The sequence below is a fragment of the Aulonocara sp. 'chitande type north' Nkhata Bay genome, linkage group LG10 (genome assembly GCF_057382095.1).
Source record: "Aulonocara sp. 'chitande type north' Nkhata Bay isolate Kocher_YH1m ecotype deep benthic linkage group LG10, A_spYH_male_GT1.1, whole genome shotgun sequence".
Lineage (NCBI taxonomy): Eukaryota > Metazoa > Chordata > Actinopteri > Cichliformes > Cichlidae > Aulonocara > Aulonocara sp. 'chitande type north' Nkhata Bay.
The window spans coordinates 23081172-23094358 of NC_141353.1; the positions used below are offsets into that span (position 1 = coordinate 23081172).

At 38.6% G+C, this 13187-nt stretch overlaps 1 protein-coding gene across 1 annotated transcript in view; it reads right to left on the bottom strand.

Moving 5' to 3' along the window:
* Positions 1 to 262: 262 nt before the first annotated feature.
* The window catches only part of kctd16b (potassium channel tetramerization domain containing 16b), an 88075-nt gene continuing 75150 nt past the window's right edge, over positions 263 to 13187 (bottom strand). The window contains exon 2 of the mRNA XM_086309179.1: positions 263 to 2727. Coding sequence (XP_086165305.1) covers positions 2264 to 2727 — 464 coding nt within the window. The 3' untranslated portion in view covers positions 263 to 2263. The remainder of the gene's footprint in view (positions 2728 to 13187) is intronic.

Sequence of the window (13187 nt, forward strand, 5' to 3'; positions counted from 1 at the left end):
TTTGCAAAAAGCTGTGATTGTTTATAGATCGCACTCCTCTGCACTTTTATAACCCTCAATGATAAATACAAGTCCAGCCAAGTTTGTGTAATATAATTATTTTCATTTTCACCTCTGTTTTAATATATATATATATATATATATATATATATATATATATATATATATATATATATATATATATATATATATATATATATATATATATATATATATATATATATATATTTTTTTTTTTTTTTTTTTTTAATCAAAAGGTCAATCTGAAATTTCAACAATATAAAGAAACTCATTTAGATGTATAGCTTCCTAATGCTAACATCTTTTATCACAGCTACCCAACTATTCAGAAAAACTGTGATTTTATTGAATGCCTTGACCAACACATGTACCAATTTATCAGCTACTTCCTCATGAAGGAAAATACCTTCATGACAAAAATGGAATAATTCTGTCTCATAATCAGAAGCCTTCTCATCGATGTGAATCCCTATCCCACCACTTTTAATACATATCTACAAAAACAGTGATATATATAGTTATCAACTCTTCTTTTACATTTGCAGTTAGTATTGTAATAATAATGAACTAACCTGGCAATGAAAAAGTAAACGGCAGCTTTAAGTGACCAATAACAATATGAAATCTAAAGACAAATGCCTTATAATTGCACCATCAGTGAACGTTTCTGTGCTTTTGCCATTGGCAGTAACTTTTTATTCAGCAAGGACTTTGAAGGAATAACAATCATCTTCCAGGGGATATTAACTCATGCTTTTAAATTGTGTTGCTTTAATATAGCAGTTGACTGTCTACACTGCAATAGATCCCGCAGACCCTGACAGAGCCAAGTAGTAGGTAAATGAATACATGAATAATGACTAATTTTGACTGAATAGAAGAGCAGCTTGTCTTTGTCAGTAACCCAAGAGCTTCATTAGTAATTGTAAACAAGAGTTACATCTATCAGCTCTATCAACAGACTCTATCATCAATAACTATTGATTAGCTTGTCAACAGTCAGTATAGAAGGCATCTGTCTGTGTTCACTGGGTAAGCAAATACAGCAGTCCCCTTTTATCCTTTCCATATTTATTGTGCCATATTAAGCGTAGTTTAAATGACACTGTGCTTGATTGCTCTGTGTGTCAGTATGTGAATAAAAGTTTGACTGCTTTGTTCATTTTGGAATGTAATTATGCTGCAGTGAATATGATTTTCAGTACATGGGGAAAAATGTGTATGTGTGTGCTATATTTTTATTGAACTTCACTGAATCTCTGGTACCTTCACTCTTCTGCTTCCCCTTCACACAGTAATGTGGGTATTGCTCTACATCTAACCAACATTGTGAAGATCTATGCAAAAGTTACTTGCTGACAAAACTGTGCTTACACCAGCTCGGAAGTCTCCAGAAGTTGTTTAAAAGTAATTAACCCAGCTTTTCATGCCATCCTGTCATGAGACATTTTTGCGTGCATTTATAGTGAGAGCACTGTTTGAACAGTATGAAGTGTTTTTGGGTCCCAATGTGGACTTATGTGTGACCTCTAGGCCACCCGGGTGCAAACAGACACAAAACACGCACACTCACATAAACACACACATCTAAGGAGCTTGGAAAGAAAACCTTTGACCTCTCATCCAAGAAGCTTCTTCAGTTTGACACTTCTCGCTTTTCTTTCAACCTCCTTAGATTACCATGACCTGGATGACTGAGAACCTTCACAGACATAAACACATACAATCACATACTAGACCAGTGCTTATCTGCTTTGACTAAAACCGTGGCTCTTGCGATGGTTTTTCAGTGAATGATGACCGATTACAGCATGTGCAGTCCAGCAGCCATCAATAGCCCCAAGTGTAGCCATCAGCAAGCCTTCTGGTGGTTGATCATTTCATGGACATTGTCTTTATCCACTTGTATTGGTCCTCTGGGATAAATTATTCAAAGTTCTGAAGGCATTCAGTAAGTTACAGCACACCTACAGTACATACAGTAGGCCTAATCTACATGAACACACATACAAAGCCTACTACCATACATACGTCAATAATAGAACAGTCTCTTTTTTCTTTATCATTCCTTCTAGCTTCTGTTTAGACTCTCAGCGCACTGGCATAAAAGTAAGGTTTCTTTCAGAAACTTGATTTAAATAAGTTTAGTGTTCTCTCCCCTTTGTTGCAAAATTTATGATCAAAAAACGCTTGAACTGATTCTTGGCCTCATGTGTTTGCTCCTTCAGCTGTGTTTCCTGCCTCAGAGACGATATTTTCTCAGCAGGTCAGCCTGCCACATGTACTTCCTCTCAGGGAACCTCTCTGGGATCTTAATCTTGCGGAAGTCTTGAATGCACTTTTCCAACTCCTCCTCAACTGTGAGCTTCTCTTTTGTGGGCCTTTTCTTGCAGCTGCTGGTATCACGGGAGCTGGCTGTAAGAGTGCGCAGCAAGTCACTCTTGCGTCGTTGTTCAGACTGCTGGACCATGGTGACAGGGCCCTTTTTCAGCGGCCTGTCCAGGGTTTGGACATTGGCACGGGGATGCGACTGGCGACTTACTGGGCCACAGATGACTGTTCCCTGGGGAGAGCTGGCCTCTGACTGGCTCTCAGAGCTAGAGGTGGAGAGCTCATTAAAGGAGGTGCCGCTCTCACCCTCGCCGTCACCTTTGTGGTTCTTGCAGCAGCAGTCACATGGAGGGGACGACCAACGTGATGGACCACCTGGAGAGAGAGGGAAGCAGAGCGGGAGCCAATATTAGATGCTACTTTTTCCACCTTTTCTTTTCTTTTAAGACCAATCATTGTGAAGAGAAAAATGAGACAGTGGCACAAAGAGTGGCACAAATTACAGAGACAGGAGAAGAAAGGAAAAGTAACAAGCGCTACAGACAGACAAAGACGAAAAGTCAGCTAATGCCAAATGGCAATCACATTAGGACAGAGTGACATGACATCGGGGACAGCTGGCTGGCCTCCAGTCATAGAAGTGAGTTGGCTGACTATGTGACAAGCTTGTATTGTTCAGAGAACTACCCTCATAGATTCACACTGTCATATGAAACAAGTGGAGGAGCTAAAGCCTTTTGAAAACAGACAATGAAGGTCCAGATTTATACGTTGTAGCCTACATGTATTCATACTAAAACAGTAGGAAGAAGAGCCAGGACAATAAACAATCATCTACACTGCAAATATGTGTGTAACCGAGGAAGAAAAAAAACAATGTGAGCAATGGTCAGTTTTAAGACAAACAAATAGCAGATTGCACAAGTTTGATTCCCCTGAAATGTGTAGTCTTATTTGCCATCATACTGTATTAATCTCTTTAACAATGAAACCAAAGGACAATGCACAGTTGTGGTTAGTTTAAACAGTGAAAACCACAATTAAACCAAATTTATGTAGCACATTGGAATCAATGTGAGCCAATCTACATCAATAAAGTGCAACTTGTATGTAGACACATTGTATTCTGGTTATATTCCTATATAAAAAGGAGATTTTACAACACCAGTTTAGCTCAGCGGGTTAGCAGGTGCCCATCTGCTGTGTGGCCAGAGACCAGCAGCCTGGGTTTGAGTCTGACCTGTGGCTCTTTACTGCACGTCTTCTTTACTGTCACTATCCAATAGTGACCAAAAATAATATTAACCTCCTAAGACCCAAACTCTTCCATGGCATGCGTTTTTAATTTCTCTTTGATATTTAGGCTGATTGGAACCTGATGAATGTAAAAATAAAGTTATACCAGATTTTTTTTTTCCTAATTTTTGTTTCTAAGAAAAATGAGAGCCACATATGAGGATATTCATTTAAAATTTCAATAGAACAGTTGCAGTATAATTTTCTCGTAAGTGGATATCAGGCCCTTGTAGAGCAAGATTTAGTATTTTGGTCTAAATAACCCAAAATGTAATGTCCACTAATGTGGACGCCAGGTCCTAGGAGGTTAAAAAAATAGGTTCTAAGAATCTATAAAGAAAATTCTACTTTAAGTCAAAGTTTTGGCCTGACCCTGAATGCAAGCAGTGATTTTGAAGGTGAATTTCTGTGTGTATATAGATGGCAGCAGACAACAGATTTTTGGTGATTTATGATACTTGTTTGTTCCATTATCTCCAGCGGACTGCATGTAATGGCAAACTGCAGACAGTTATCAGACTGACACCATTTTATTGCCATTTTATAATTGTCTTGATGCACATAGACACTTTGAAGCCAGGAACTGACAGTGAGTACTCTCAGACCTGGTCCTTATCTTTGAAGTAACCATGTCAACCCTGACTGACAACCAACAAGCCATGTCTCATTTCCATCATGGCAACAAAATTGCAAGTTTATTGTACTCGGTCATAATAATTTTTGTTGTGGTTTGGTCTACATCCACTTTTTTCCCTTGTGTGACTGTAGCATGAAAGACCCCATATTTAGTATTTCCTCTTTCGCCTTTTTGTGCATTTGAAAGCTCCACAAAGTGACAGGGCCAAAACGTGTAACTTCTCACTTTCTGTCATTGTTTCTGTTGTACAAAGACAAATCTTCATGCACTTCATGAACTAAAATCCAAGTTGACTTTTATTATTATTATTAGTTGTCGTCGTACTAGTAGTAGTAATAGTAGTAATAGTAGTAATAGTCACCCCACATTTTCCAACTGTTGGAAAATTGTTAGTTAGCGACGCTAGCCACTTTGTATATGGCTAACATTACCTTTAGCTTTGATGGATTCCTGTGAAGAATGCTGCAAAGCTAAGGAGCTATCAGAAACTGTAGAAACTTTAAGATAATTTAACAATGAATATTGACTGGATGTGGGTTATTGTATTTTCCTGCTTTGTTTTGATTTACTCTAATTTAAGCTGATGTTGTTTGAAACACGTATTAAGAAAATTGTGGAGTTTATTAGTGTTAATGGGGTTAAGCGAGCGGTCTCACATAATTGATCGACTCCAGAATGGAAGCAGTTGCTCAATCTAACCTCTGCGAGAGCGTACAATAACCTGAAACACTCAGGAACCAGCGCAGTGCCACACCTCTCCCTGCAGGAAGCAGCCATTTATTTTTCATGCTAACCTCCTGAATAATTGAACGGGTATCTGTTGCTGATGGACTTCTCTCTGTTTAGCGAAGCGAGAGATCAAAACCCCCGAGGCTAACACACACATGCCCCCACCTCCCTTTCTGATTTTGAGCCCCACCCCTCACCTCCCCTCAGCTCCACACACAAGCTCTGACAGGACTCAGCTTTCCACGCATCTTCTGCTCATCACATTCAATAATACCATTGTTTCTTTTCATGCTGCTGAGCATTTCACTTCAAACAAGATTGTAGAAGACTATAAATAACTCTGCTTAAAATAAATGCCCCCCTGCTTTTAATTCCCTTTATACTCAGCAGCATGCTTGGCTCGTTTCTGGACAGCAGAATGGAAAACAATTGATCCATCCAAGATTTGTTCCTTCTATTGTTCCTCATAAATAGTCACAACTCATCATAACTACATTTTTGTGAGTATAGTTAGAATAGAAATTTATAGTAGAAGTTATATTTTGCTGTGTATGTTGTAAACAGCTTTGACACTGAATCCAAAGCGCACACCCAAATACACTGCTGCCTGCTGTATATTAAACAAAATTCACCTTTCAAAGTCCTTGACAGAAATGGAACACAACACTCTACCAGCAGTGAATCTCTTTAATTACCACTGGCATTTAGAGATTTAAACTTCCATGCACACATTCACAGAAAAGATAGAACATGTGATATTTCATTTCAACTTGCAGTTTTACAGGTATAAACACAATTAGAATGAGATCAGAAGAAATAAAAAATATGCACTCCTGGCTGCAACGTAGAGGATTTAACCCCATGATAGCCATCTCGTCCCAGCTTTTTTACTGGACACATGAGTTAATTTATGTCACTCTGAGTGAAAGGCTCCCCCCAATCAATGAGATGCAGGCTTGTAATTGGTGACATGAAAAATGGTCTTATACCCTGGAGAATTGTCGAATCTGCTAGTAGCCAATCTGCCTGTCCACATAAATTTAACACAATGGGTACCACTGTTACAACAAATCAGTAAAACAGCGTGTCGTGTGTGTGTTTGTGTGTGTCCCTGTGGCTTTGCGTCTGTGCATTTGATATATGACATTCTGTTTAATCTTTGGCATTTGGTAATTATATCCAGGTCTATTTAGCTTTTTATCCTGTAAGTCTTGACATTGACATGCTGCTTTAATTCACAGGTACTGTGAGTAGCTATTAGCCTCGCGAACATTAAAGACTACAAGGAGGAATCTGATTTGTCACTTTGACTAGCTGAATTTCCTGTCAAAGCTTTTACTTCAGAGAGAAATTGGTTGGCCAAAAAAGCTAATTGAAGACACTGCTTATAAGAGCTTACAAGAACAATCCAAACCCTGGTCATCAAAATTAAGGAAATAAATTCACGGTATGTCTCTTATCGTCACGTGAGCACTGTAATTACATGTAATTACATTACTTTCTCCTTTTTTGCACTTGCTCCTAGCCATTGATTTGTATTACATATGTAAACTACATCTTTGCATCACACTATAAAAACTTGCCAGTGTAACTGATCCAAGCCCATTGTCACAACCCTGTGAGGTCAGACTTCATTCATATAGAACTGGGTTAATATTTCTGTTCATTCTCTGTTAATACCACCATCATTTATGTTTTGGGTTTTTTTTCCAATGAGTATTGCACTGATTTCCATGTTTTCTCTGATCTGCAAATAAGAGCAATCTCATTTACCTTAAGTGTGATATCTCAGATGCCCTCAGTCCAATTTTGCATCACCATAGATGCATTTTGACAGTGTGTTTTACAGCTTCAAAATTTACACTGATGGAAGCGTTATAATTAAAGGTCAAGGTTTTAGTGTTTGAAAGGCTAGAGCTGCTACACAAACTGATTTTAATTATACTGGGTAGGAGTGATTCATCTTGTTGCTGAGTGTCCCAAAGGATGCTTGCATCCATCACTCAGGTTAAAATTTGTAATTAAAAGTTTGCTTGTTGTTTTTTGCCTGAGGTTGTCTGAACCGTAAGATAAATATCCCTGCATCATCTACCTAATGAGCAATGACCATGTAGAGTGAGTCTTTAAGCCAATGGTGTGACCTATTGTAATGTGATGACACCTGTGCTGTATAACGGGTGACCTTGCATGAGTTGCATTCAACTCTAACCTAATTTCATCATACAAAACGGCCAGGTACAATTATTGTCACCTTAGATGAGTTAAGTTAGTGAGACGTTCTCTCCATGGTTACATGAAACTCTTCTAAATGAGCCTCGCTGTCAAAACCTAACCAGAGATTCATGTATTCCCACCTATCCCAGCTGTTACAGGACAGACCAGTCTATTTCAGGGTCAGCTGACCCAACATTCATATCTTTAGATTGTGAGAGGAAACTAGACAAAAGTTGTCAAGTCCACACAGAAAGGCCAGCTGGTGGATTTGTGCTATAGACCTGGAGGTGACAGTGCTACCCACATACCACCAAAGGAGAGAAGAACAGAAAACATCTTCCATTCAGTTTTTTTTTCAATCCACATGAAAATAAAAGCAGAAAATTATACTTTTAACTTTGTTGAGGAAATAATAAAATAGGTTAGGCCTATAAATTAGACTCACTAACAGGACAGAAAGAAAACTACTGACTTTATTTGTACCAAAATAATACAAATTATCATGTGCATTTTCAACACTTCTCTCACCATAAAATATTTGAAGTCGTTTCAGAGTCGTGGTGCTGGGCACATCTTAAGGCTGATTTATAAAATCCACTCTTTACACTCAATTAATTCATGTAGCTGTGGTTTTCACAGAAGATAGACACAGAAATAGAATATGCAGTACAATGTGTAGTATTAGAGTCCAGCTGCACAGTTAGATCAAAAAACAAAAAAAATTTAATTAAATTAAAAACAGGTCAGAGAGGTGGCCATGTTACCCAGTATAAACTCATATCCTGGGTTGAGTTCGTGAATTAGAAGTGCCTCGAGAAAAGGGCCTTGATCGCCAAACAGCTCCAGTGACAGACAGTAAAACTGTTGTGTTATTGAGCCTCTTCTGATTGTGTTAAACTAATAAATCGAAAGCGGAGAAATTTCTGTTATTTCCTCAAAGGTACCTTGGGTTAAAAAGAAATTTGTTTTCAGTAACGCCGACTCAGATATAAGTCACAAAATATTATCTTTAAACCATGCACTCCTTCAGTCAGTTGAAGCATGTGTAATCCATGAGACAAGTAAATATGTATGTAAATGCTATCTATATTATCCTGTGCAGTATACGTATGGTATTGTGTGAACTAATGTAAGCCTCATGCATACATTGCTTCAGGGCTGAGTGCATGATGGTGTGTGCTTCTGTTAGTGCAGATAGAATTCCGTACTTTGTGTGTTAATGCTAATAAGTAACATGCAATATATGATATACTGACTGTGTGTGTGTGTGTGTGTGTGTGTGTGTGTGTGTGTGTGTGTGTGTGTGTGTGTGTGTGTGTGTGTGTCTGAGGGAGAGAGGTATACATCAACAGTTCGCATGCCCGCCTTTGGTCATCCCTCAGTGTGTAAGCGATATTGGCCTTGGAACTAATATCTGTACACTGTTGGGCAGAAAAGGGGATTCTGGTGTCAGGGCGGGCTCCCATTCAAGTCATCAGAGGTGTCAGGCTGTCAGCTATGCCTCTGGCCAGAGTCACTCAGAACACACACTGCTTCGGGTGTGTGTCTGCAGGAGACGTATTCTATGTGAAGCAGATGATTTATGTGATCTCGTGTTGTTTCTTTTCCGGGCAGGTGGGCAGGAGGTCGGACCAAAGTCTAATGACTGTCACATGGTATTACATGCACACACAAACACACAGTGCTTCCTGACAGGTGCCTGATGTATTAATCTCAGCAGGGCCCTCCACAACTTGTGTTAGCCCTGGCCAGTAAAAAGACTGAGCTTGTCACAGCACACACAGCACATATAAAATGAAATTAATGTTCTTATTACTAATCCATACATTATCTATAATTTATTTCCAACAGCTATTATTTAAAAAGGCTTGCTCATTTTCTTTGTCAAGCAGAATTACAACGTGTTTTCTAATGTGGTTTTGTCGAAGGGTCCAGTAATTATGTTTTAACAGTTAGGGTGGTCATGCAAGCATACAGTACTGTGCAACAATCTTTTTTAATTCATATTTGGCTTTTTAACCATTATTGCTTGAAAAAAAAATTCTTTAAGTCGTCTTCAGGATTAGTTCTCCAGGCTTCTTAAAGGACATTCAAAGCGCTTCTTTGAATGTTGGCTGCCCTTTTTTTCTGTTTTAAGTCAAGATGACCTCATACTGCTTCAATAATGTTGAAATCTGGGGCTTTGTAGAGTAAAGTCTATGACTGATAGTATTCCAATGTGTGTTTTTCTACCCAGGTATGCTTTAACTGCAAAGGCAGTCTGTTCAGGATCATTGTCATGCTGAGAAATGAAGCTGGTGCCAATCAAATGCTCTACAGATAGTATTGCATGGTGGATCAAAATCTGACAGTACTTTTCTGTGTTAATAATTCCATCAATTTTGACAAGATCCCCAATATCACTGGCTGAAATACAGCTACAAACCACAACATCTCTCAGTTTCTCTGTCAGGTCTTTCCTGGATTATCACTAAAAAAAAAAAAAAAAGAAAGAAAAAAAAATTCTGAAAATGGTACAAAGTACAAGGACTAAACTAAAGATGTAGTCGATTTCCCAAGAAGCGCATTGGAAGCCCTTTATAAAGCCTGGAAAACTACTTCTGAAGACCACTTTAAAAAATTACAAAAAACTCTGGCTCCTTGGAAGCAAAATATGAGGAAATAAGGGGTGACTCAAGACTTTGGCACACTACTGCAGTATAAGCTGAGATATTCTAAAATAGAACATTACCATATATGCCTAATCATTTTTCATGTAATTTGTCTTTACTGAGAAAATCTTAGTTGGCATTTTGCACACCGCACTCAGTGACAGGTGGTGCTTCATCACCCTGATGAAGAGAATAGCAGTCCAAAAACACATAAACATACTTTAAAATGTCTCTAACAGCCCATGCAGCAGCATTCAGTGCCATTGTTTCCAAATATGCGTGACATGTTCAAACAGCCTCGGATATTTACCCAAATATGCTGGTTTGAGAAAATTTGAAAAATACAAATCTGCTCTTCTTAAACAGAGCTCCAAGCACACAAGGCAGAGGCTGCTGGAGTATTTGGTGGTCATAAAAACATGAAAGGACTTTTTAATGACTCTTGAATGAGCAGATAGAGACATGCTGCACATTCATTTTGGAGCCTTTGGAGCCAAAAAGCCTTCTCTTTTAATTTGTTTTCTTGTTGTATTTCCATTTTTCTCTGCACTTCCTTCCCTTCTCTCCTTCTCTTGCCATGCCTCCCTCCTTTACTCTCTCTCCTAAAGCCTGTATCGATGGGTTGGCGCATCAGTGGAAGTGTATGGACGATTGCCCTCTGATTGATTTCTGTCATATAGCCTCTCAGCACTGGGAGGCTGTTCACTGGAGATAAATGATGTTGGCACAACAAAAGCAAATAAACCTCTTCTATCTATCACTCCCTCACTCTGTCAGTTTTTTCTGCCTCCCACCTCCACTCTGCTGTCTGCAATCACTCTGTTTCTGTGTCATGCTCCCTACCTGGGTCTCTCTCTCTCTCTCTCTCTGTCCTCCCTTTGCTTTATTAGTTCCCCCCCCCCCCTTCTTCTATCAGTCTTTCTGTCTCAGAATAAGGCTTCTTCTATTTCCATAAGTTGTTTCTAGTATTTTGTTTATTCTCTCTAATTATAGTGCTTCGCACCACATCTTGGCATATCAGCTGCCCCTTGACAAAAGGTTTTCTGTCAGATACCTGTATGGTTCCTCAAGTTTTCTAATGGAGCGCTTCAGTGAAGTGTTACAGCCAAGTTACTTAACAAACAACAAACAAATGATTAAATCTTTGTGGAATTATAACAGCAGAAAATACATGAGCAGCTCAAAATGAAAACTCACTCATTCGAGTTGAAACACATTAATCACAGTCATTTTGACTGAGATTGTAATTTTACACGTTATGTCTTTAAGGGGTATTTTAACAAGGAACTGCCCCAACAAGTTCTTTTGGTGTACCCACCTCCACTCCTCCTCTTACATCTCTTCTAATTCTGTTTGGTTAAAGTTTTCAGAAATGCCTGAATGCTTCTAGTTGAATTCTCTTGAGAAATGGGAGTCAGAATGCATCATGGTCACACCCATTAATCTTTTGTGATGGATGTTCCTCTGTATGAAAGTTGAGCGCTGGTACAAAATGGAAGCGACGTCAAAGACTGACAGTGACGGCTTGCGAGTCGCTTGGAACGGCCCTGTGCTCTAATCGTCTCTGAGATCATTTTAATTTTGCAAACTAAACTTTTTTTTACTTTAACTGAGACCAAAATATAGTCAGCCGAGGCAGTTTTTGGTGAAGAACATTATGCCAAATAGCAAGTAGGAGTAATGCAATAATGAACTGTGTAATATAGCACTGTAATGTGCTATATTACACACACTCATTGTGTATGTGTGTTTTTTTTAATATGATGCATGGATTCAGCCTGTAATTCGATCACAAACTCAGCCGTTTACTTTCACTCAGTGTCAGATAATTTCCTCACAAGAGCACTCAAATAAACTGAAATAATCCCACAAAGTTGATTCAGTTCATCTGGATGCAGCGTTTTCCATGAGAGAAATGTTCCATCACTCATCCAAGTCACTTATTCAGTCTCAGCTGACTGCCGGTTTCCCCAGACTGCATATCGACTGCATAACGAAACTAGCACCATTGCCTAACAATGAGTCACAAGATCAGTTTCGTGATTATTAATATGCAAATTATTATGACTACTGATAAGTGGCCATGAGTGCTATTCACAGAGAGTCGGGGAAGTGCTCTAATGGCAGCATGGTACAATGGTGAATCTCTTCCTCAGTTCAAATAAGTTGTTCCCTTCTTCCATGCATGATCTCCGTGACTCCCGTCCAGGTTGTTCAGGTTCTCATCAGTGAAAAAGTGGCTACTGGCGTGTAAGTAGACTGTGGGTCTCTAGCTGGACAAGGTGGCTCTTATATGTTGTACCACCCATTAGCATTGTTTGTTTTCCCAGGTGTATAATTTACAGCAATCCTCTTGGCATTTAACTGCATACGCTATATTGCTCTGTTTGTGCCAGGGATCTTGATCCTTGGTGTTGATCCATTTTTGGCATATTGTGTTTTGGGATTTTGAGGCCACCAAGATGTTGTTTTTTGTAAATATGTGTCTCAGTCCTTTCCTATGAAAAACACTCGGTACATGAACCAAATACACTGAGCCAAATAAATTATTGATCATGCATCAAGACAACACACCATAAGAGGGGGGGAAGCTCACAGCTGAAGATAATTACGTGTCGGCATCCTAACTTAAAGGCAAAGAAATCTTAAACTGCTGTAAGTGCTTTAAAACTTGCACAACTTAGTGACAATAACTGGTGAAGTGTCACCTTCAATCCATGCTGATACTTTGTGTTTGCGTGTTTTGATTTCTCACTATTTACATGTCTTTTCAGAATTGTAAAATAAATGCAACCTATAAGTTAAATGTACCATTCAGAATAAAAATGTTAAATACCAAATGTTTACTTATGAGTAGTATGCAGACACTTGTATTAGATGTTTTCTTTTCTAAAGCTCTACTGGGAAAGTTTGGCTTAACGCAAGCTTCACCAGGCATGCTGAGTTTTAAAATAAATGCCTTTTCCTTTCAGCTAGCCCTCGAGTTCATGTTTCTCTACAATTGAATTGGTTGGAATTTCAGTCTGTCATGGTCACTGATTTTGGTCTCAGGGTTTTCACTTTAGGTTTTTTGCACTGATCAATGTTAAATGTTTTCTGTTTGGTGTCTCTGTTGTTCTAATGTTGTAAGTATTTGAATTACTATTTTGATTTCGTTATCATTAAAGTATCTTGAGCTAAAGTTGTATTTATGTATTTGTGTTCGTGGAGATTGAATTCCTGTTAAGAAGATTTGCTTTTCTTGTGTTAGTTTTTATCCTTGGCTCTTTCATTCAGCTTCAGTTCCCACTTTGTGTTTGCTATTTGTG